This window comes from Periplaneta americana, chromosome 2 (genome assembly GCF_040183065.1).
Source record: "Periplaneta americana isolate PAMFEO1 chromosome 2, P.americana_PAMFEO1_priV1, whole genome shotgun sequence".
Taxonomy (NCBI): Eukaryota; Metazoa; Arthropoda; class Insecta; order Blattodea; family Blattidae; genus Periplaneta; species Periplaneta americana.
The window spans coordinates 19,089,761-19,113,340 of record NC_091118.1 but is presented as its reverse complement, the minus strand read 5'-3'; the positions used below and the strand labels follow the sequence as shown (position 1 = coordinate 19,113,340).

The window sequence follows — 23,580 nt, the reverse complement described above, 5'->3', positions numbered from 1 at the left end:
TATAGCCTCGTTGCATAATGTACTATATCCACTTTAATTACCGGTATGTAATGTGGACTTTACATCACTCATAAAAATGTTGCAAACACATTAATTACGCAACTAATTAGATAATTATACTTCTATTACGCAACTACATAGTTAGGTAAAGATATTGCTATTACCTAATTGATTGTGTAATGTGAACCACATTAAACAAAATAAAATGAAATTGATTTTATTTATTATAAACATTAACAACTGTAAGTTTCACACTTTTCACATTTTTTCTTTCGAACTCTAATCTTCAAATTTTTTATATTCCACTTCATATCTTATGCTGTATTTCGATGGTACAAAACGAGGGACAGGCATAATGTGCTCGCACACTGCTTACAGTGTAAGCGGGCACATTGCGCCCATTCCTGTACTAAATATTCAATTGCAGAATTTGCAGCATTTTTCTTTGCAGGAAGAAAGTAATAGTAATATAATCGCCCCTCCACAAAAAACATGTTCAAATTAATAAAAATAATACAATTATTTTTATGAAAAATTAATTTTTTATCAAAGTGGATAAAACGTTCCCTGATATACTTATCGTAACTTCATATTACAATACTCGACTGGTTATCAAACTTGTATTGTAATATCAAACTTTACGATACTCATATCATAAATAACTATTGTAAGACTATTATAAATTCTTATAACACGCAACAGATACCAGTACAGATTTATTGCAAATTTGTGACAACCACTACATCACTTTTAATCTTTGATTCATAACTTAAAAAATTACTACCTATAATGAAATACAGTGTGTTAGAAAACTCCCTCTGCAGTGTACAAAACAATGTTGTTTATCACTGGTGTCTGGAATGTTGGTAACCCTCAATGAAGGTCATTCGGCCTTAGCCTAAGCCTCAATGAAGGTCAGTTGACCTCAGACTGTGAGTGCCTAGATAGGTGCCAATTGCCAGTGCTACCCATCCACTTTTCCTACTTAGCAGATTGCTCAGTGTTCTACTTACTGTGGAGGAAGTAATCAAACACACTATACTTACACAAATCATTGTATTCTTAAAACAGATTCAGCTCTATAAACACTAAACTGAACAGACATTTAATATAGACATTTTAAACTTTCGTAACAAAATGTTCACTTGCACCCTCGTGAGCAGCTACATGACGATCAAGATATTGTCTACTTCGAAAACTCTTACCACAATGGTTACATTTGAAAGGTTTCACGCCGCTGTGAGTAGAAGTATGAGTTTGAAGATATTTTCGAAGTTGAAAACCCTTATCACAAATGCTACATTTGAAAGGTTTTTGGTCAGCATGAGTAGAAATGTGAACTTTCAGACTATCTCGACGTTGGAAACTTTTATCACAAATGATACATTTGAAAGGTTTCTGGCCAGTGTGAGTAGAAACGTGGACATTGAGAGTATCTCGACGTTGGAAACTTTTATCACAAATTGTACATTTGAAAGTTTTTCCGCCCGTGTGAGTAGACATGTGATATTTCAAGTGATCTCGACGTCGGTAACTATTACCACACACGCTACATCTAAAAGGTTTTTCGCCTGTGTGAGTTAAAGCGTGAGTCTTAAGAGACAGTACACGTGTAAAACTCTTCGTACACAGGTTGCACTTGAACGGTTTTTCATCTATGTGTGTAAAAACATGCATTCGAAGATCATGTCTTCGTTGAAAACCCTTATCACAATCATTACATTTCAAAGGTTTGTCATCTGTATGACGTAATACGTGATCTTGAAGTGTTCTAATATGTAGAAAACTCTTATCACACATGTCGCATTTTAAAGCATCCTCACCCATATGAATTACTGCGTGATACTCGAGTTGACGCCAATCTCCAAACATCTTCTCACACCCATTACACTTTAAAGAGTTTTGGACCAAACTGTTATCTCTGGCCCGACAATGTTTATATGTGTTCCTGTAATCCACTTCAGCATGGTAGACAATACTTGAGGAATCTTTGGCTGTCTTGCAGCAGTCACTTTTTTCGATTGTCTGGTCGTTGTGGCAATGAAATTGAGTGAATCTGAAAAATTGTCATATCTTTGGTCAAAAAACGGAATATTTGCTTCCCACTTAGAAGAATAATCAACAATTACATTCGAAATTATGCTTAAAGATATTACCTAAAGTTGTAACACTGCAGTAGACTACCATAGAATACAAAATGGCAGTATAAAATACGGTAGTTTTCCTAGTAGGATTCGTAGAACACAATGCAACCTTAAGGTACGGTCACACGTCGCTACTTTTGCAGCGATGCAGCACAAAAAACTGCGCAACTCTTGTACTGCGACGTGTGAACAACGATGCAACCCGAAAAGTAGCGGCTGCCGAACCTGCTGCCCGCTACTTTTCCATGCTGCGCGCAGCTTAAAAGTAGCGACGTGTGAACAGGGTTCTCAGGGTTGCAGCCACAGCATTTTTTATATCGGTTTTGTTGAAACTTTTGCTGCGGTTGCAACCAGTGTTGCCACCCAAATGTGTCAATGATACTTTTATTGTTTGGATATATTTTAATGTTAAATGTGATGAAAATAAATTATTTGTAACAGTTATGAAATACACAACACAGTCTGAGCATAATTGCTGACGATATAATTCATTTTTTAAATTTTCCGTAGCGTAGTTCCAAACAGAAGAGTTGCCAACATTGATTACGTGAATATATTGTTGGTTATCATTTAAGTATATAGGCGTTTTTAAAGCTTTATAGTAAAAATAATGTCAATTTCTGAATACTAGCTACGACAGAAAAGCAAATAATAGATAAGGAAGCTTTCGCACGAGTTTCTTAATAATGCGAACATAACCACAAAATGTATATTGAGAAGTCAACACGGAGATGAAAACCTGCAGCATGACTGCGGCTGCAAAAGTAGCGCCTTGTGTGTGAACAGACTCACAACCTCCAGTTGCAACTTTTGCAGCACTCGGGTTGCGCAGCACGAAAAGTAGCGTGCAGCGTGCTACTTTTGGCTTACGTGTGAACACGACACGCAACTTTTGCAGCTGCAGTACAAAAGTTGCGCTGCAAAAGTAGCGATGTGTGACCGTACCTTTAGAAACACCAAGGCCCTGCTAGTGGCATAAATAACAGTCTATGTTATCTATCAATGCCATTAAAAATAACGATGTAATATAATCAATTCTGTAACATAGAGCTTCATAGTCTAGCAGTCAGCTTTTGTGACTACGAATCACGAGATTCCGAGTGCGATTCTCGTCCTGAGCATGGAAATTTGTCCTTAACGAGAGTATTTAATATATTCACTCCTAAAAATCTAGACACTAAGTGAATGTAAACATATAAAGGATTTCTGGAGGCAGAAGCATCTCACTGTTCAAGTGAAAGTTCTCAGAATGCATCCTAGTTATGAAATGTTCAAACTGTATGGTACAAAAAAAAAAAAAAAAAAAAAAGACTATCAACAAAAATTAAGCCAATTGCAAATATTTCGTATCGATTGCCAAAATGCAGTGGCAACTGAACACTTACGTTATTACTTCAAAAATGTAAGTAAATCAACTGGACTATAAAGTCAAAATTATAATGAAGTTAATACAAACGTTAAATCGAATTATATAGCTGTGAATGAAAGTAAATTAAAACCCACTCTAACAATAGAAATTGTATAACTGAACAATTTTGTGAGTACTCAAAGTATAATTTCTAATAATTGAAATCTTCAACGTTGATATTTCGTTTCTAATTATATTAAATTAAAAATTAATTCATATAATTTAAACTATAGTATGTTTTTTCTTTAGAGAGTCTTAATACATGATTACTCAGGTAACTTCTGGAACTATAAGAATTTCAGAAGCATCGTATTCCATAAAAATCTATTTCTAATAATAAGGGAATAGTAATTATTGATAGCAAAATGTCAGTGACTGTTTAAGAGAAGTAACACAAATTCTAACTATATAGGTACCTATCTGATACGTTACACATACGCCCAAATTATCATTCACACCAATTATAACATTCATAACCAGCTTACAGCCCTATTTGTGTATCACACAAAGCCATTTCGTTGGTTGTTATATGATTCTGTAACCCTTACTGAAAGAACAATACTTCGATCCCTGCACATGCATTCAAGTTTCTTTCATGACCAATACTAAAATAAAAATATTCAGCCAATCACTAAAAACAACTCTAAAACGAATTAATAAAAAAACCCCTGCAGTAACCTATTCAATATTAACTTTAACAATCATTACAATTGTTAGATCACATCAAATTTCATTTATCAATCAAACATTTTTGACAGGAAATGAAATATCTACAGTAAAATTCCTCAATAAAATAAACCAGATACAGAAAACATAAATAAAAAACATAAAAGAAATATTAATGACTGAATTATTCATCAAGAATTACTTAATAAACATAAAGGGATTAAAAAAAATATATATTAAAAATTTTAACATTGTAATATAACATACGATTGAAAATAATCAACAGACCTGTAAATATCATTGAATAAATCCTGCTATAATAGCAAAGACTGCTCCTACCAATTCTACGACCATTTCTACAGCACCATACCAAATTTTCTTATTTTACCAAAACTAGAGCACCAGTATTCTATAACACCGAAACTCTAATATCATGTTTTGTAACTTGAATTAAGACACATAATTCAGTGACAGTGTGAACAGAATCTCTTCTTTTGCATCACTTTCGTTTCAACAATATCACTGTGGAAAACAATTTGCGGCTTATTGTAAATATAGTATATATTAAAAATGAGTTGTAAGGAGTAGTGAAGTGTATTCAGTAACCTCTGCTACTTAAATCCCATTCTCACCTTCCCGTGGTGAAACCTGTTTTTAACAAATGAAGCTATGGGGACTGAATCACAGAAGTATAACTGTTCCCTTAAAAATGGATGAAATGCGATTTCAGCATGCTGACCTGCCACAGCATGAATAAGCGTCCCGTAAGTGGTGAAGAATGGATATGGTCAGTGGAGTTGTCTGCAGTAACGATATGATGAGCTCTCCAGAGAACAAGAAATCTATCACCGATTATTATACATACGTTTGGAAATCTGTTATCCCATCGTTTCATTGATCATGTTAGAAATATTACTAAGATCATTTGACTATGCTAAAAAAAATTTTTTCTCCCATCTATATAGGCCTACCTATTTTAACTGTTAGGCAATGTTTAATTTAACACTTCTCTGAGACTGGTAATCCAACGAAACTGAACATGAATTTTTGTTTTACAACACACTTGAAGGAAGAAAATCAATAGATGCAAATGAATGCTTATGCTTTTATGTCATTACACTTACGACTCAGATGAGTTGTCATTCTCCTCCACGTCTGACATTAATTCCTGCTTCACATCGTCTGTATTCCAGGGTTCTCCCTAAACAAATAAAATTTTCATTGCTGTGATGTAATTTTAGACGAGAATTTTGAGTTCATTTTTTTTAAATTCCAGTAAGTCGAGTACAAATTCAAAAAGAATGGTATTCAATCATATGACTTATTTTAATGTAAATTATGCCATTATAAATGTACACTATATTTTTTAATTGTTAAGGTTTTCGCCATTCAGTATGGCATCTTCAGACATTGATAATTAGAGATATCTTGTGCAAAAACATATTGCATTAAAATTGTACTGAAGATTTTTACATGGTATCAAAGTATAGATTGGTTATGTCAATATTAAAAAAAAACATTAAAAAAAGGTGAAACACTTAAGTGTACCAATTACAATCAAAATTTCCAATATGCATATTTAATCGAAATTAAGTTAAGTAACCATATCATATTACGCTAAAATAAATGTACATGAATACTGTTAATCAAATGTGTATATTACTCGTACTGCCATATTAAGAATAATTTAAACGAAATGTAAAATGTTCTCTTAAATTGACTGACCATATTGGAAATTAAATCAATGGCTTTCCCGAAACATGCTATGAAATATTTCATATAAAGCAATTTTATCTAGAAAAGGAAGCAAAAACAAGCAAAATTGTATTAAACTTTTGTTTGAAATATCTCAAAGAATTACCCCTTGAAATTAATGACATTACTTACGGTTCATCATCATAAAAATCACTTACATAGGTATTTCAAAGTTCTGTAAGATGAAACATTATGTAGGCTAGTAGTCTTCAACTTATGCTGGTAAAAGTTTGCCTAAAACTACTCTGTAATTTCATTTTTATCATTAGATTTTTGTACATTTGGTATAAGTATCGGAAATATATTTTGTCCATTTAATTAAAAAAGTAACGTAACTTTATGATTCTATAAAATGATCAGGAGGATATAATATGTTCTTTCTTGTGATTTCGGCATCTTGATTATGATACTGAAGGTTGTAGTCTTACAAATCATATCAACAATACTCACCTTAACTTCACACTTTAGTAGAGGATGTAAATCGGGATCACTTGTGAAGTCTGAAGCAACATCATAGCCCATATCAGGAGGTTCAGTCTTGATATCATTCGTATTCATTTCCAAAAAATTCCTTTCCTATATATAAAATATGATAGATAATTTTATTATAATTTATTTATGTCCATTATTCTTCCAATAAACAAATAAGAAAACATCCCCATCTAGGGATCACAGAAATGTAACACACTACCACTTACCGATGACAGCAATTTGCTGTCTTCATCTGTGTTTCCATTTTTTATTAACAACGGGTCAATATTGGGTTCTCTTTTAATATTATCCATGAGAAATGTGTTCCCATTGTTCGGGGTCAATGGATCTATTGCATAGTGTGTTTTAATCATATTCATAACTAAGTCTTCGTGAGTAGAAGAAATTGATTCAGCTTTGACTTCTGTTTTCATTATATCCATGAGAAGTGAGATTTCATTCTCTAAGACCAAACGGTTTATATTGGGCTGGCTTATTCACGACCTGGAACTAAAAAACAAGAAATTAAATTAGTTAATTTATGTGGAGCCAACATGCTACTCACATTACAAACAATGCAACTAAATAAAGAGGGTTAAATTGATAATCACTATACAAGAAATACAGTCTAAGTTTTCATGTCTTTTATAATAGTTACAATTTAAAACACAAAAATCTGAAATTTCGAAATGCGAAGTTGTTTTGATACAATTTTTACGCCAATTTGGAACATCAGAATGAACAACATCATTATTCTTTCAATACCATACGAGAAATTCTACGTAGCAAAACGTTAAATAAAATGCAAAGTCACTAATTTGATAGCTTACAACTTTCAAGATTTTCCCAAGTCATTTCGTTCAACTAATTCAATCACCATAAAAGAAAATATTCAAGAACGCAATAATGGAACATTTTTTAATTACAGACAGTGCTTTCCATCTGAAGAAAAAGGTTAGGTTAGGCTTTCCAAATGCCTTGCATATACGTATCTGTAACAGGTTAGATTAGTTTAGGCTTAAAGTATGACTAGCATATACGAATCTGTGACAGGTTAGGTTAGTTTAGGCTTTTGGTATACCTTGCATATACTAAGTGAAGTGAAATGCACATTTTGTAGTCTTCTACCTCTTTCTTTCACATGTTAAATAAACACTTTTAGGTTACTTAACCCATCAATTAGTTCCAATTTTCAACTTTTTTCTTATAACGGGAGATTATTATGCTGTGGAACGGAGCACATATGAAATGCAAGGCCGACGCTGATAAGCTACCGGCGAATGCCGCACGAGCCGGGGAGTGGAGTGCCGCAGTACAATAATCTCCCTGTATTACCTTGCCCATGTTTTGAAGTCATTGACGTCCTATATGAATTCTTCACTCCAAAACTAACTTCCCTCTGAAAATGAGACCAATTTTTTTTCTGACAAAAAAAAAAAACTTTGTGTCGCGTGCTATAGAAAACCCCCTGTGCGAAATTACGTAAGATTGTGCATTACTGTCACCAGACACATACTCAAAAATGCCTAAAATACCCTTTTATACACCTCAAAGCACGAATCCGAAAATATACTGTGACAGTGACACTCGGAAGATCCAGAAATACGTTTTAGAATTTTTTGATATATTAGTAAAGTAAGAGAATTGAAATCAGAAGTGTCTTCCTTTACTGCACTTGTTACTATAATTAATATACTACCAGTGGTCTCGTATTTCACGCATAATTAACTATATACGACTTACAATCAACTTTTTAATTGTATGTAGTAACTAGTACGATCATTTTGCAGTGAGTCACGCATAATCGTCAACTGATCATATGCAAGTTGATATTTCGCACTTAATCCTTTCCTCTTGGTTACTGTCTAGTGGGGAAATCAAGTTTGGTGGGAACGTGGGTAGAATAATATAGGGCGAGATTTGTAGCCTGTTTCTTTTTTACTTTATTTAACGATAGTGTATCAACTACTAGGTTATCTCCCATCTATGAAATTGCTGATACACCAGTTAGATAGTATTTGGGGAGATGAGGCCAAGGATTTGCTATTAATCACCTGGCATTCGCCTTACAGTTTGGAAAAGCTAGGAAAAAATCCAACCAAGTAATCAGCCCTCAGAAATCGAACCCGCACCCGAGCACAACTCCGGAACATAAAACAATCCCATTACTGCCGAGCTATGCTGGTGGTTTTCTTCTTGTGAGACGAAATAAATTAAATTCTATATTATAAATCGTGCACTTAGTCATTAGACAAAAACCTATATTATACATACTTAGTAATCAATGGTTTTAAGGGTGAAATAATTAAAATTGTTAGTAATGCAACAACGACTTTCCTCAATTGTTGTTGGGACTCCAAATTTATGTCAGAACGAGACGAATCGTTTTGTTATGGTCCCTCTAGCGCCCACCATTAATCCAATGACTTCTATATCCCTGAGTTTATATGATGTTTTGTAATAAGGGATAGTTGGTTCATAAATTGCCCTTTTCTCTACATTGACCTCTTCAGGTTGATTCTGATGCGTCTCGAATCTGATGGTCGGATCTACAGGGACATCATTTTATTTTTACTTCAATTTTTATTGTACCTGAGTTTTTTAATGTACCTCACTCCCACCCCTTCTACCAATGAAGTTCCAACTGTCCTCCAAGGCCGCATATAGTGAGCAGTACTAAGTTAGTGAGTATAGTAGGTTCCAGAAAAATGTCCGCGTTTTCCAGTGACGAAAGAGCCTTCAATATTGAATCATATTTTCGCACAGGTACTGTCGTCCGTTTGCCTACGTTGTATCCCGATTTCCCCCACCTACTTCTGCTCGCCCCTCTGTAAAGACTAGTAATATTATACAACTATTACGTACATAATATTATACATTTAAAATAACTTACATAAAAGGGCCTCGTTAAGTAATTGTCATGTGATTTCCTCCCTTTCTACGATCCTGCGACATAACAACTTGGACGGACAGTAGATAGCATGTTTGAGCAATTTTATCTGTGCTGGTTGGGCAGAAATGAAGATTGAATTTACAGTACGTAAGATACTCTTTTATAGAGTAGGTACAGAATTATTTCAACATGAGTTACTAGTACGAAGGACGAAATTGGTAATTGGAATTAGATGCAGTATTCTATAGTGCGATAATATGGACAAAAGAACTGAAGCCTGTATCGAAATGAACGGTCACCATTTTAAAAAATTTGTTTAAATATCCATATTATGATTATTTCTCAATTTAACTTCATTCTCTATATTGTACGCCAATACGCTGTAGACAATAATATACAGTGCATAATGAAACGTTCGCATGGATAACTCAGTTCGTGAGTAAAAACACTTATTGTTAATACTGTACTGTATTTTGATTAAAGAAAAACCTAATGAAAATGATCAAACTCAAAATTGCGATATTTCCCAGTTTACCTAAATGGGTGAACTACTTTTCTTACACCCTATACCTAGTAAAGTGATTTATTTGTATTTTACGCCAGTATCATTGAGCTCCAGTTGTGGAAGGGGGTATCAAACTTTATTTCCGGTTCTCAAACGTTAATCCAAAGGTATAGCCAGATTAATATTAAAAATGTTAGTAAAAATAAAATAATGTCCCTGTAGAATATAACCTTTTGTCTCTCCAGGTTTAAATGTTATAATATCAATACGCCAAGCATTTCCAGTACAAAATGACTCTCTAAGAAGAATATTATGTTAGTGTGCTCACATTATATAGTTGACGATTTTCTTAGTTTTCTTCGCTGTTTTACAGCTAATTGTAGACGACTTACTTTTCTGCACTTGTCGGCATTTGTTGAGAGCTTTCATGATGATTGAGTTGTGAAGTATCATTCAATAAAGAATGGATCTTTGGACTACTAGAGATCTTTTCGTTCAATATATTAACAAATGTTTGTGCTACGTTTTTGAACTTGTTTAATGTAGTCCCATGCTACTCCTCAAAACACTTTTCAAATTTGTAAACCACACGAAGCTAGTCAACAGAAGAAAGAATATTTCTCCGTGAAACACACTGTAACCAATAGGATTTCTTACTTTCACAGTTTTTTTTCTTCACTATAGAAGAGTTTGTTTGCAGTATACACACAAATAGATATGTCTTCTTCAATCGGTACGAAAGATTGCGGTCGTCAAATCAGATAATACACTCCGCCAAGTCCTGTCCAACAACAAACCGAAGTCAGACTCCGCAGACACCAGAGACTGCATTTACAACATTCCTTGTGAATGCGGTCGTGTGTACATAGGGGAGACTAACAGATCCCTATCCACAAGAATCAAAGACCATACGTACAACTTTAAACAATGCTTCATAGACAAATCCAGAATAGCCCAACATAGCTTTGAATCTGGTCACAGAATAAAGTGGGAAAACATCTCCATCTTACAAACCGAGCATTCTCTGGTTCAGAAGAAGTACAAGGAAGCCACACATGAGTTTTTCGGGTAACGCTATTAGCAAACTCAGTCTCATTCTTCCAGACATATCACTACCTATAGTCGAATGGGATATAAAGAAAATTCAAGAAAAATGCACGAAGTAACATAACTAGAAAGCAGTAGTAATTTGTTTCCCTGCACCACTAGATGGCAATAGCAGTTTAATTGGTCTCACAGCTCGTAACAAAGCATTAGCCAGATTCATTCATCTATATCCATTGTTGAAGTCACCTTACGTCAGACTTCCCTTGAAAAAAATCCTTTACACTTCTGTTATAAGATCTCAAATGTCCTATGGCTGCGAAATCTGGAGCAGTGCAAAATTCCAAATTATCAGACGTCTTCATGCTATCAGAGAAAAGTATCCCTAACTATCACTGGTGCAGACTATAGAACCACCAATAAACAACTACAAGGCATGCTTGAAATAGAATCATTCTACGACACTATACAGAAATATACAGAAAACTTTCATAAGGACTTGCTGTACCACCCCAATCCTCTGATAAGAGCCCTAGCAACAACAGTATAAAATAACAACTACCGTCAAGATCGGTCACCTCAATTAAAAATATAAATGTTCCTGGTTGTTAACCATCTCTGTTAAAGTAAAGCCTTTTAAGGCTGACACATATGTACACCATACATGTTCCTGTTAATAAAAAAAGAAAAAAAAAACTTATTTATTATTCTCTTCCACCATTAGATGGCAATAGTAAGTTGATTGTTTCCCCGCTCATTTATTTCTTCCTATTTTTTCATCATTTCACTATTTCCACTGTTGATTATTTATTAGTGTCTATCATTCCTTCTTGCTGTTATTGTTCCATATAACTAGTTCAGTTACAATCACGGAATTCTTCCTTTCATTCTATATAGTTCACGTTACAACAGCTTATGACATTGTGTGTTCCATCTTTATATTTCACACCAACCTGGCGGTCGTCGATCAGTCAGACAGGCTAGCGGTTTGTAACGATCCCCACAGTAGGTTTTCACCTAACAACGAAGAGAGAGCCACTCTTCGAAACACTGTGCTACAATTTTGAAAATTAGCAATGGAAAAAGTCCAAACAGCTCAACCATTGTATAAAAATGTAGTTTATAAAATATTTAATATCTAGAAGAATTGTCAATGACTATGTCATCATTAACCGTAAGAACTGCCAAAGACTACAACCATTTTATTTTTTTTATTATCTTGCTTTTATCGCCAATATGCATTTAGTTTATAATACACAAACAATGAACATTTTACGATGAAAGAGTAATGGAACGGAGAAAAATTCTCTCCGGCGCCGGGATGACGCAGAATATCTGCATGGAAATATCATATGTACTTCGGTACATTATATATAATATATATAATATGCGTAAATCACAAGACGGCGCTTATTCCGTCGGAACCAGGCCAATCAGTCACTCGTTACAAGTGCACCTCAGCACATGTGTGGACTTCGATCCTAGGTTCATAGATATCTATGACGTAGTGCAGAGGGCGGCCACTAGAGGGAACCCAAGAGTTGGAACTTAAAACTGATACGATTCTTCCGATGCTGGGGTGGAATCCGGTGTGGCTTAGTGGATAAAGCGTCAGCACGTAGAGCTAAAAACCCGGGTGCAAATCCCGGCGCCGGAGAGAACTTTTCTCCGATCCATTACTCTTTCATCGTATGATGACGCAGAATATCTGCATGGAAATATCATATGTACTTCGGTACATTATATATAATGAACATTTGGTTCGACAGCAAACATAATTTCATCGACACACACTTGTTATGACATTAATTTACATTGAAATTTGACATTAACAGACACGTGCTTTTGTATCGTAGGTCTCCGCTTGACAGTTAATTACAGTGTTGCCGACCCAATGCTCCAGCTTTCTATACAGGTAGCTCTGGCATGACCCATTGCCGGCAGTGTTCCCACTACTTGATCTTTAGTCATTCACTCACATGAAGTCAGTTCTGTAGACCAATTTATCAACAGAGTCGTTGCCCAAGGTGCGCCATAGGAGGCTGCTCTGTGTTACAAAGGCGATGAGATGAGATAATGGTGGCGATCTTTGTTGCGATGCCACAGGGGAACCAGAGCTCCCAGAGAAAACCCCTGCGTTACCTGCACAACAGGCTTGCCCAGCACAAGTTATAAATCGGGGATGGAACCCAGGTCCACAGGATTATAAGTCCAGCGATCTAGCCACTAGCCCACCATGGCAGCTATGTGTTATAATTTAAAAGAAGGCATTTGCATTTTACGTTTCATTATTATATTATTCTACTCATTAAAATTTCAGAATATTTACTACATACTTCCCACTTTCATAGCTTGTTCTGAAATACACGCTGGTTCGAGTCCTGACTGAGAAGCAATTTTCTCATGAAATTTCGGCAGTGTATGGGACCAGTGCCCATCCAGCATCATGATGAATTAGGGACATACAGTAAATAGCAAAATCTAGTTTGGAAAATCCGCTATAAAGGCTGAGGAGATCATCACGCTGGCCACACCATATCTCCATTCTGGTTGGATAATTGTTCATCTTTACTAAAGCATGTGGATGTAAGGCCAGCTATCGGCCTTGTCCCTTCGTGGGCTGCCGCGTCACAGATTAGGTTTTCGTGCAATTGGTTCCACTGTACACCAGTGAATCACTAATCTATCACCTGACATGCGAGGTTAGAACATAGATTCTAAAGTTTAGTGAGCACTATCTGCTCTAGGGAGGAGAATTAAATCAGTTTTCGATCATTTCTAATTCAAGCTTTAATTTGCAACCTTACATTTAATATACACAGTTAATTTTATATGTTGTCCATCTCCTATAGAGATAATATAACACTGTGTGCAGTTTGAAAGGATGTTCTCTTGTAAGTAATTTCGAGTGAATTATGAATTCATATACCATAGGAATTTGTACAAAAATATTACTACAAGAGTGAAACATACGGATTATTTTTACTAATAAATGTGCTTCAACATATCATGTAAAATCATTCTCACAAATTTTACGTTTCAAGAACTGTGTTAGTACAAGTGTGTGACAGAACCTCTTTACCCCTCTTAACTTTACACTCACATCTTGAAAAGTTACTACATGATAGCCAAATTCTTATACAAATCATTATATTTAAAAGAGATCTCCGTCTTTGTGAATACTAAATTCAACAGAAATTTCTCACTCACGTTTGAAACTTTCACAACGAAATATACATTTGAGCAGTTTTTTCACCCGTGTGACTAAATAAATGATTCTCAAGATACTGTCGACGCCGAAAACTCTTATCACAATAGTTACATTTGAAAGGTTTTTCGCCTGTATGAGTATAAATGTGAGGCTGAAGATTATGTCGACTTTGGAAACTCTTATTACAATAACTACATTTAAAAGGTTTATCACCTGTGTGAGTAGCAATGTGAACTTTAAGACACTGTCTACGTTCGAAACTCTTATCACAAATAGTACATTTGTAAGGATTCTCGCCAGTATGAGTAAAAGAATGATCTTTAAGATCTTGTCGTCGTTGGAAACCTTTATCACAAATGCTGCACTTGTAAGGTTTATCGATCTTGTGAGTAAAAGAATGCGCATTAAGATATTGTCGACGGCGGAAACTTTTATCACAAACAGTACATCTGAACGGTTTCTCGCCTGTGTGGGTTAACGCGTGATCCTGAAGGGCAGGTAGACGTAAAAAGCTCTTGGTACACATGTTGCACTTAAAAGGTTTTTCACCTGTGTGAGTGAAAACGTGGTCTTGAAGATCTTGTCGACGTCGAAAACCCTTGTCACAATCACTACATTTAAAAGGTTTATCATCTGTGTGAGATAAAATGTGATCGTGAAGTGTTCTCATACGTCGAAAACTTTTATCACATATGTTGCATTTTAAAGGGTTCTCACTTGTATGAGTTATTACGTGATCCTGGAGATGGTGCCAGTCTCCAAAACTCTCACCACACCCATTACACTTGAAAGACTGCGAGATTGAAGCATTATCTTGGGTCCGACAATCCTTCTCTGTGTCCCCATCATCAACTTCAGTACAGTGGGCAATATTTAAAAAATCTTCGGACGTCTTTAACTTGTCACTTTTTTCGACTGTCTGGTTATCATGGCAATGAAGTTGCATGAATCTGGAAATCAACGGATCTCAAGTGAAAATACAGAAAGATTCTATCCTATTTCGATATGAGGCATAAGCAATGTTGTTCCTTCTAACTACAATTAAAGCACATACTCCAGTCACATTCTGATCAAAATGTGTTCGAATCTCTTTCATTCAAATAAAATCACACTGGAAGGCAGTGAGAGGCTTCTTATTGTTTAGTCTTTAATTGTGAAGTAAGGATGAAATGGAATTTTATCAATATTTCTATTTAAACCTGTAGGATTATTTGATCCCGTTTGATGTAGGAATAATAAATGTACTATTACAGTTGCTATGACAATAAATGGAAGAAGAAAATGAAATGTGAAGAATCGATGTAGTGTTGCATTATCTATGGCAAATCCACCTGTCCCAAGACTGGTTGGAAACTCGTAAGTGACAGCACTAAGGCATCACTCATGAGTAACTAAGCCAGGAGATAATGAAGTAGGATGGCCAATTCCTTTCCTCCTCCACTGTATACATCGCTGAATAGTAACAAATTTCACTAATCAAACTTAATTTAAGCTTCTTGTAAATTACCTATATATTCCGAATAAAAGATGTTCTTTGAATGATTCGAAAATAATATTTTCTGGGTTTACTATTATTACACTGACTACGTCACATATTATAAAAAATCTTTATATACTTATTTATGGCTTTTAAAGAACCCGGAGGTTCACTGCCGCCCTCACATAAGCCTGCCATCGCTCCCTATCCTGAGTAAGATTAATCCAGTCTCCACCATCATACCACACCTCCCTGAAATCCATTTTTATATTATCCCCCCATCTAATCTCGGCCTCTCCAAAGGTCTTTTTCCCTCTAGTCACCCAACTAACACTCTATACGCATTTCTGGATTCGTCCATACATGTTACATGCCCTGCCCATCTCAAACGTCTGGATTTAATGTTCCTAATTATGTCAGGTGAAGAATAAAACGCATGCAGTTCTGCATTTCTCCATTCTCCTGCAACTTCATTTCTCTTAGCCCCAAATATTTTCCTAAGCACTTTATTCTCAAACACCATTAACCTCTGTTCAGTCCCATTCCTTGGCTTATTTTGAGTTTTCATTAGAAGCTATTTTTTACGGTGATGGGTTGTTAGCCCTTCGTCTAACCCCCAAGCTGGAGGACCACCCCTTATCAGCTGTCTGCGACTGCTTATTCAATATATTTGCAGCTACTCTCTATATCTGGAGGCCGTCTCCTCTCTCCGCAACCAGAATATATTTATCACATATTGAAAATAAAGAAGCTGTATATTGCTCCTTTAGACATAAAAGGAACTTGTGACAGCACCATAACTTCTATTTTTGTACTCTCATCCGCACCCGAGATCCCTCAGCAAATATGTCACTCGCCTTTCTGGCACCAAACAGGAAGTGAACACAGCATTGTCACATGGATCCTCCCCTCAGTTGTCGTTATATTGTGGGGATGTCGTGTATTATTTGTGGTAATTTTATATTGTGCCAGTTCAGTTTTAGATTAACTTTAATAAATTGGTGTAAGTTTAGTTTCATTCTATTTAGTTTTAATTTGTAGGCATACTTATACCTACCACAACAATATCGCAATGTGGATAAAATCCTCAGAGAAGCAGAGTGAATACCGAAGAAAAATAGACTGAAATAACAGATATGGGAAGGGATGCTCCGATTTGTGGACAAGAGTGTGAAATGATGTGTTCAGTATGAGAATACCTCGACGGGAAAAGACAAAATAAAGGTCGTTTTGAAGTTATGAACAAGGTTACAGTTTCCTGCTTTCTTGATAACCGATGACCTGCTTAAAGATTTGGAAACAGTATGTCTGAGATATTACAAAACCTGTAAAAAGACATGCACGGATGGACTAAAATGTGCTGAATTATATTCCAATGGATACCATCCCATTGCGGAATCCTGGGAAACGAGAATGCAGATGCTTTAGCAAAGAAGGGCAGCACTGCTACTTACAGACCTGTTACTAAATCTACGTATTCCTCTGTGAAAAGACTGATTAAATCTACATACTTAGACTTCAACAAACAAAATTTGATAACACAATCTCAAGGGAAAAAATGGAACTCTCTGCATCATAATCCACAGTTGATTCCCGATTTACCACGAAAATCGTCTGTAGCTGCATTTAGATTAGCAACAGGCCATGATTGTTTCGCAAAACACCTGCATAGAGTTGGAATATATCAGTCCCCTAACTGCCCATTGTGCAACTCAAACCAAGAAATGGATTCGGAACACCTCAAAATCTGTGCGTCAGTGGCTGACCATGATAATATCTTTGAAAAATATTGGAGTGCAAGAGGTCAAATAACTTTATTGTCAAATGCCTGGCATTAGAAAACAACAACAACATATTTAGGAGTGGATTTTACAAGTAGTGCCTCTGCATTATTTTCTAAATTTAATATTTTTTTACGTGGTACAGTAGCACCCATGGGAAAGGGAATATTTAGGTTCTGCCTGCAATAGAATGTAGGAAAATGAAATCGGAAATTTTAGATAGACTGATTTTTACAATTTAACAATGCCTTTCTATGAGGAGATACCAGATAAAGAGGCAGAAAAAAAAAATAGTCAACTGCCACCTAACAGAGCCGATCACAACAAAATTAAAGGTAGTAACCCTTAGTTGAACAAGCTATTAGAAAGTAATGTCCTGCAATGTCCGAACATGAGAGAGGCAACCACATTACGAAATATGTCTTATTTCATATGAAAAACCAATCGCAAAATCTGTGCTAAAATCCTTATGTACACTAGTGTCCAAAAGTTAAGCATAATTCAATATTTTGTTCCCAACCTATCAGAATGGCACCAAACTTGTACAAATGATTCACACAGGATCTGGTATGTAACAGAGTAACACATATCAGCAAATTTTGTCTTATTGTGGCCTAGGGACACATTTTACACAATTACGGTACAAAATCTGACTATCACTTCCACAATAATGATGGTGCTGAGCGGTTAATATGGGTTGTGGTTACCCCTCATGGCTACACAGGTGTCGCAGCATCGTGGCATGCCCTCTATCAGGTGGTTCAAGAGCTCTGCAGGCAGCTGTTCCCATTCCTGACGAAGAGCATTACGGAAAGCTGGAAGTGTCCTCGGTGGAGGCTGGCGGGTTGCAACTCGTCTTCCTAATGCATACCAGGCATGCTCTATAGGGTTCAGATCTGGGGACATCGCTGGCCAGTCCATGCGCTGGATATCTTCCCCCTCAAGATACTCATCCACCAGGTTGGCTCTATGCGGACGTGCATTGTCGTCCATAAAGATGAAGTGTGGACCAACTGCACCTCAGAAAAGTCGCACATGTCGTTCCAATACCTCGTCTCTGTAGACATTCACAGTACCAGGTGCGAAGATGTGCAGATCTGTATGTGAGAGACTTCGGTCTGTGTCTGACCTGCTTCCAGACGTCCGATTATTCTACCCTTCAAAACAGGGTCCAGTTGGCGTCTCTGTGGCATGTTGCTGCTGTCCTGTACACACTGTGATAAGAAACTACCCTCTGTTCACAATGAGAGAACAAGAATGAATGAGTCGCACTGGGTCTGTTTGCTTACCTTCTAAACACGTGTTTATTCGGAGGAGAGGTGGAGGTTGGAGTACCCCCTCCCTATGCACAAGTACGACGCAGCACACACTGTCAATCAATCAATCAATACTCCCACCATTCCTAGGTGGAACATAGGGCTCTCAGAAAGCTTCTCCATCTGACTCTATTCCTGGCCAATGCCTTAATCTCACTCCATGTCTTCCCCATCGTTTTTGCTTCTGTGAGAACAGTTCGTTTCCATGTTATCTTGGGTCTGCCAATTCCTCTGCTGCCCTGCGGATTCCAATGCAATGCCTTCCTGGCGGGGTCACCTGGAGGTCGGCGAAGTGTATGTCCCAGCCATCCCCACTTCCTATGCCGAATTTCAAGTTCAACTGGTTTTTGTTTAGTTTTTAACCATAGGTTTTCGTTGGATATCTGGACCGGCCAGAATATTTTTAATATGTTTCTCAAACATCTATTAATAAAAACTTGTAGTTGATTGATAATAGTTTTAGTTATTTTCCAGGTTTCACAGCCATATAAAAGCACGGATTTTACATTTGTGTTAAAAATTCTCAGTTTAGTATTTATTGTATAGGCAGCACTCTTCCATATAGGCTTTAGCAGCCCAAAGGCATATCTTGCCTTCTTTATTCTTCAGTATACACTGGGATAAAGTTTTATAGCGAATGCTAACAATTTTCCCTTTCATTTCTCTGTTTTACGAATTATGCTTAACTTTAGGACACTAGTGTAGTTAAAACATGAAGGGCTGGAAATGGAGAATAGCGAATATTTTTATAACAAGGTAGAACAAACACGACAGACCTCTTTCTGCTCTTTCTGCAGAGCGAACATCAGCAAATATCGAACTTCACCGTACTCGACAAACTTGAACAGAACATAGCGCCTGTCATGCACGACACTATTAGAAACAGCCAGTACGAGAGAAATAGATAGATATTCTTTAGTCGTGAATCATCTGTGTTGACTCCTCTGTAGAGGATGCAGTGAATGAAAGGATTAATTCAACATTTTCTGAATACTGTTCAACCAATGAAATTAGGCATTCTTTGCAATTATGTTTTACAACATATTTAAAATAAGAGAAGCAATGGGTATAGATGGAAGTTTATACATCATTATACTCACGTCTCAGATGAGTCATCATCCTCTGCCTCGTCTGACTTTATCTCCTGTTTCACATCATCTGCATTCCACGATTCTTCCTGAGAAAGAAAATGTTCGCTCTTGTGAAGTAATTTTAAAGGACATATTGAGTAGAGAAAAAAAAATTCACATATTATAATACAAGAAAAGGAACTCAAGATAAGAAAATGAGAGAACACTTGCAACTTATCCGCAAGGGTACTTGATGAAATAAATCAATAATTAATTTCATAATTAATTGTAAATGTCACTAAAACCTGTCTTTCTTTCAATGTCGCGTAACTCCTAAACGAGGCATCAGAGAACGTGGGTTGTTTTACGAAAAATGATCCTCATTGCGAGATCTATCGATTCCCAGACCTTGTTGCAGAAGTCTTGAATCTTCCTGTATGTTAGAACTTCTCATTTCCAGTTGTACAATAGTAAGAACTGACAACTACAAGAACCATAGCAAGAACAACACAACTCACCTCAGCTTTAATCTTAACGATATCGTTTTCTTCATGTTTGATATCTGATGTGAGATTATAGCCGAAGCAGGAAGGTTCGGTCTTGATTTCATTTATATTCACTTCGAAGAAATTCATTCCCTGTATGCAATAATATAATAATTACAATTTATTTTTGTCAAGGATTATCCTCTAGATGAGCAAATAAGAAAAAATATTATAGATATATTAATTTGCCCTACAGAATTTATTGTATTAAGTATTAAAATAAGAAAAAGTCATTACAGAAAAGCAACACACATTCTAAGCTAAAATCACTTACCGATGACAATGGTTTCCAATGTTCTCCATTTGTATTTTCATTCTTGATAGACAATGGGTCACTAATAGGTTCTGCCTTCATATTATCTATGACAACTGTGTCCCCATTCTTCCAAGCCAATGGATCAACTGTAGAGTGTGTTTTAATCATTTTCATAATAAATATGACTCCGTAAGTAGAAGAAAATGGCTAAATTATGGCTTCTGTTTCAATCATATCAACGAAAAATGAGATTTCAAAATTTTGCACCAAACAGTGTATTCTGGGCTGCTTTAATCATGACCACAAGAGCTAAAAAAGAAATGTGAAATTAATTCATTTGGGAAAACTTCAGTATATGGTTATCTCACAGACAACAATTTTCTTACAATATTAAAAAGAGCAGATTTCTGTGTGATTGTCGAATGCGCATCATCATGCTTATGAAAATACATTTCAGTGTCAATTTATTTTGTGTGCAGAAGGTTGGAATTTTGTGGGACGAGATGAAAGAAAGTAACAGTTCTGAAGTTTATTTGTTAATATAGCCTATATGCGTGCAGTCTTACCCACATTACAAGCAATATATGTAACAAGACTAATTAATAATGGATAAGAAGCAAAACTGAATTAAATAGCCACGTCTTTTATAATAGCTACAATATGAAAAACTGTGAATGTAGTGCCAGCTCAGAGTGTTGCTGCATCTTGTAGTTGCCGATTGAACAGATTTTTGAACATAAGAGAAGATTAGTGGGTACAGTGTTATGAATGTTACTGGTAAAACATCAGAAGAAATAATTACGATCTATGCCAGTGGTAAAAGAAACATTTCTGGTCGTAACACTGATTGAAGACAAACATCCTGATTTCAAGTCCTGCTGGACATCACTTTACAAGAGGAAATGGTACAAATTTCACACGGGGCATACCCAGGGACAAAATTATAACCTTCACCACATCTCAATTTCACCAGTTTGAGTTTTGTTCTGATTACAATGGCATCATGGTGGCATTTCAATATATCAAAAGAGCAGATTCTCAGACATTCTTGCTAAAGTTATTAGAAAAACTCATAAACTACATATCTAAGCAGCTTACTCATCACAACAAATAAGTATTATATGGGACTCACCTCACCGGCTCTGTTAAGAACGCAAAATAATGCATCAACTGTTACTCATTCCAAAACTACTTTAAACCACGCACCTATTCGCCAGCTTTCGAACTGATAACGTCCATAGTACAGACCCAGAAACAAAAATGGGTCACTGCTCGTGACCAGTGCTTACTGAGCATGCGCAGTATGTTATAACTTGATCTTGGAAAATTTGGGTGGCCCAAATTTTGTTTCTGGGTCTGTACAAGCTTCATAGAAAACAATAACGAATCACTATAGGTACCAGTATTAACTCCTCCGGAGGCTGAATGGTCAGACCTTTAGCCTGCCAACACCTCTCTATCAGTTCCACTACATCCCCACTCCCAACTTCTGCTGTGATGTTCCCCTTCGGCCAGGGCCGGTGAACTCAGTCCCACACTGTACCCACTGACATCAAGAAAGTTACTAAAACTAGGACGTCAGCCCGCTATACTCCAGAAAATAAGAAATGTCTTAGTTCTTTGCGTAATATCCTTCAGTAACAACAGTGGAATGACCAACTATTGTTCTCTGCCAGTAATATATCTAAGCCTATCGTGATTATTACAAAAGCTACTTTTTCCCTTTGCGTAAAATGTCTAAAGCAAATACGATGAAAGTGGCTATCGATGTTGAATAGCATACCTGTATTCATTTTCTTACATAGGTATTTGAGTATTCTTACTTACATACCGTAATTAATAATTAAGCCTAATAAGTAACTTAAAACTGTTCATATCATATTACTGCAGAAATGACCTACCCCAGCACTTTTAGGCCTACAAAAACTGTAACACAAAATACAAGCGAACTTCAGTTTTATCAGTGTGCATTCATATAGGCCTAATTAATGCTTATAAACTAGTAATACCAAAAAATGATATTAGCATGATCTTAAGAAAAACATAAAGTTTCCCATTTTCATTTTTCTCACAATCAGCTTTGGTGGACTTACATCTTTTCTGTAACAACCGAATCAATATGTCTCAACAGAACTTTTCATAATCTGTACTTTAAAAGAATCGAATTTGATACAAACGATTTAGCACTAATTTAATGTAGAGCAGATATAAAGATTTAATATGGTACGGAATTTGTACATACCTATTATGTATTAGGCCTACACATATTCAAAAGGGCCTAAAATATGCCTTTACACATCATAAAAACCAAATTCGAAATCATTATGTGGCAGTTATCAAAAACGGATGTCAGAAAAGCTTCAATAGAAACAAAACTCTCTTCCTTCAATAAACTTTATTAATATACTATCAGATCGTCTCGTATTTCACTCACAATTAACGATAATTTTTCCGTCCATATTTTGATGAAATGAATGTAATACGATCCTTTTGCAGTGAGTTCCACAATATTGCCAACTGGTCACCAAAATAGTGATTTTGACGCTTAATCCTTTCCTTTTGGTAAATGGTGAAACTTCTTTTGGCGAAATAAGAAAATAATCTAGTTCCCAAACTGTTTGGAGAGGGTTTACATGGATAAATATATAATAGGATGCGAAACTCACTGAGTTTCCCGTAACACATACTAGAGGCGCTGTTGTAGAATTGATCGTGCTGCCATCTATATGCGGTTAGAGGCGTTATTACATCTAGCAGCGCACCAAGTAGCGAAAAGAGTAACTACTCCGTGCATCCAGCACCGCACCCAAGTAGCGAAAATAATAACTAATTACTCCGCGTATCTAGCAGCGCGCCTGGCGGCGAAAAGTTGAACTATATGCAGTAAATATTCCTCCTCCCCCCCCCCTCCCCAAACCCTCAATTTAAAGTCAAACTTTAAAATTTTATTCCTCACATCATCTTTCACTGAAAATTGTTATTGGAGCCAATAGTTGGAAGAGACGGTCTATTTTACACTACCTTATAATGTAACTAAT

At 36.1% G+C, this 23,580-nt stretch overlaps 1 protein-coding gene across 6 annotated transcripts; it reads right to left on the bottom strand.

Moving 5' to 3' along the window:
- Window positions 1–703: 703 nt before the first annotated feature.
- On the bottom strand, window positions 704–23,018 carry LOC138714906 (gastrula zinc finger protein XlCGF57.1-like). 6 transcript variants are annotated; one of them, XM_069847222.1, is made up of 8 exons: window positions 22,785–23,018; window positions 20,561–20,851; window positions 20,260–20,379; window positions 19,772–19,848; window positions 6,672–6,954; window positions 6,424–6,549; window positions 5,343–5,419; window positions 704–2,056 (listed from the first exon to the last, which is right to left on the bottom strand). In XM_069847222.1, the coding sequence occupies exons 2-5, from the start codon at window positions 20,714–20,716 to the stop codon at window positions 6,942–6,944; spliced, it is 366 nt and encodes a 121-aa protein (XP_069703323.1). In that variant the 5' UTR covers window positions 20,717–20,851; window positions 22,785–23,018; the 3' UTR covers window positions 704–2,056; window positions 5,343–5,419; window positions 6,424–6,549; window positions 6,672–6,941. The 6 variants fall into 6 exon arrangements, with proteins under 6 accessions (XP_069703323.1, XP_069703301.1, XP_069703286.1 ...); XM_069847200.1 differs by lacking the exons at window positions 19,772–19,848; window positions 20,260–20,379; window positions 20,561–20,851; window positions 22,785–23,018 and adding exons at window positions 7,780–7,843; window positions 7,961–8,154; XM_069847185.1 differs by lacking the exons at window positions 19,772–19,848; window positions 20,260–20,379; window positions 20,561–20,851; window positions 22,785–23,018 and adding an exon at window positions 8,188–8,319.
- Window positions 23,019–23,580: the final 562 nt, after the last annotated feature.

Coding starts and splice junctions, on each gene's coding strand:
- LOC138714906 (XM_069847185.1), bottom strand. CDS start 6,887: ATGGATATAATGAAAACAGAAGTCAAAGCTGAATCAATTTCTTCTACT. Junction 5,420..6,423: donor TACTAAAGTGTGAAGTTAAG/GTGAGTATTGTT, acceptor TTATTTGTTTAG/GGAGAACCCTGGAATACAGA. Junction 2,057..5,342: donor AATGACAACTCATCTGAGTC/GTAAGTGTAATG, acceptor ACAATTTTTCAG/ATTCACTCAATTTCATTGCC.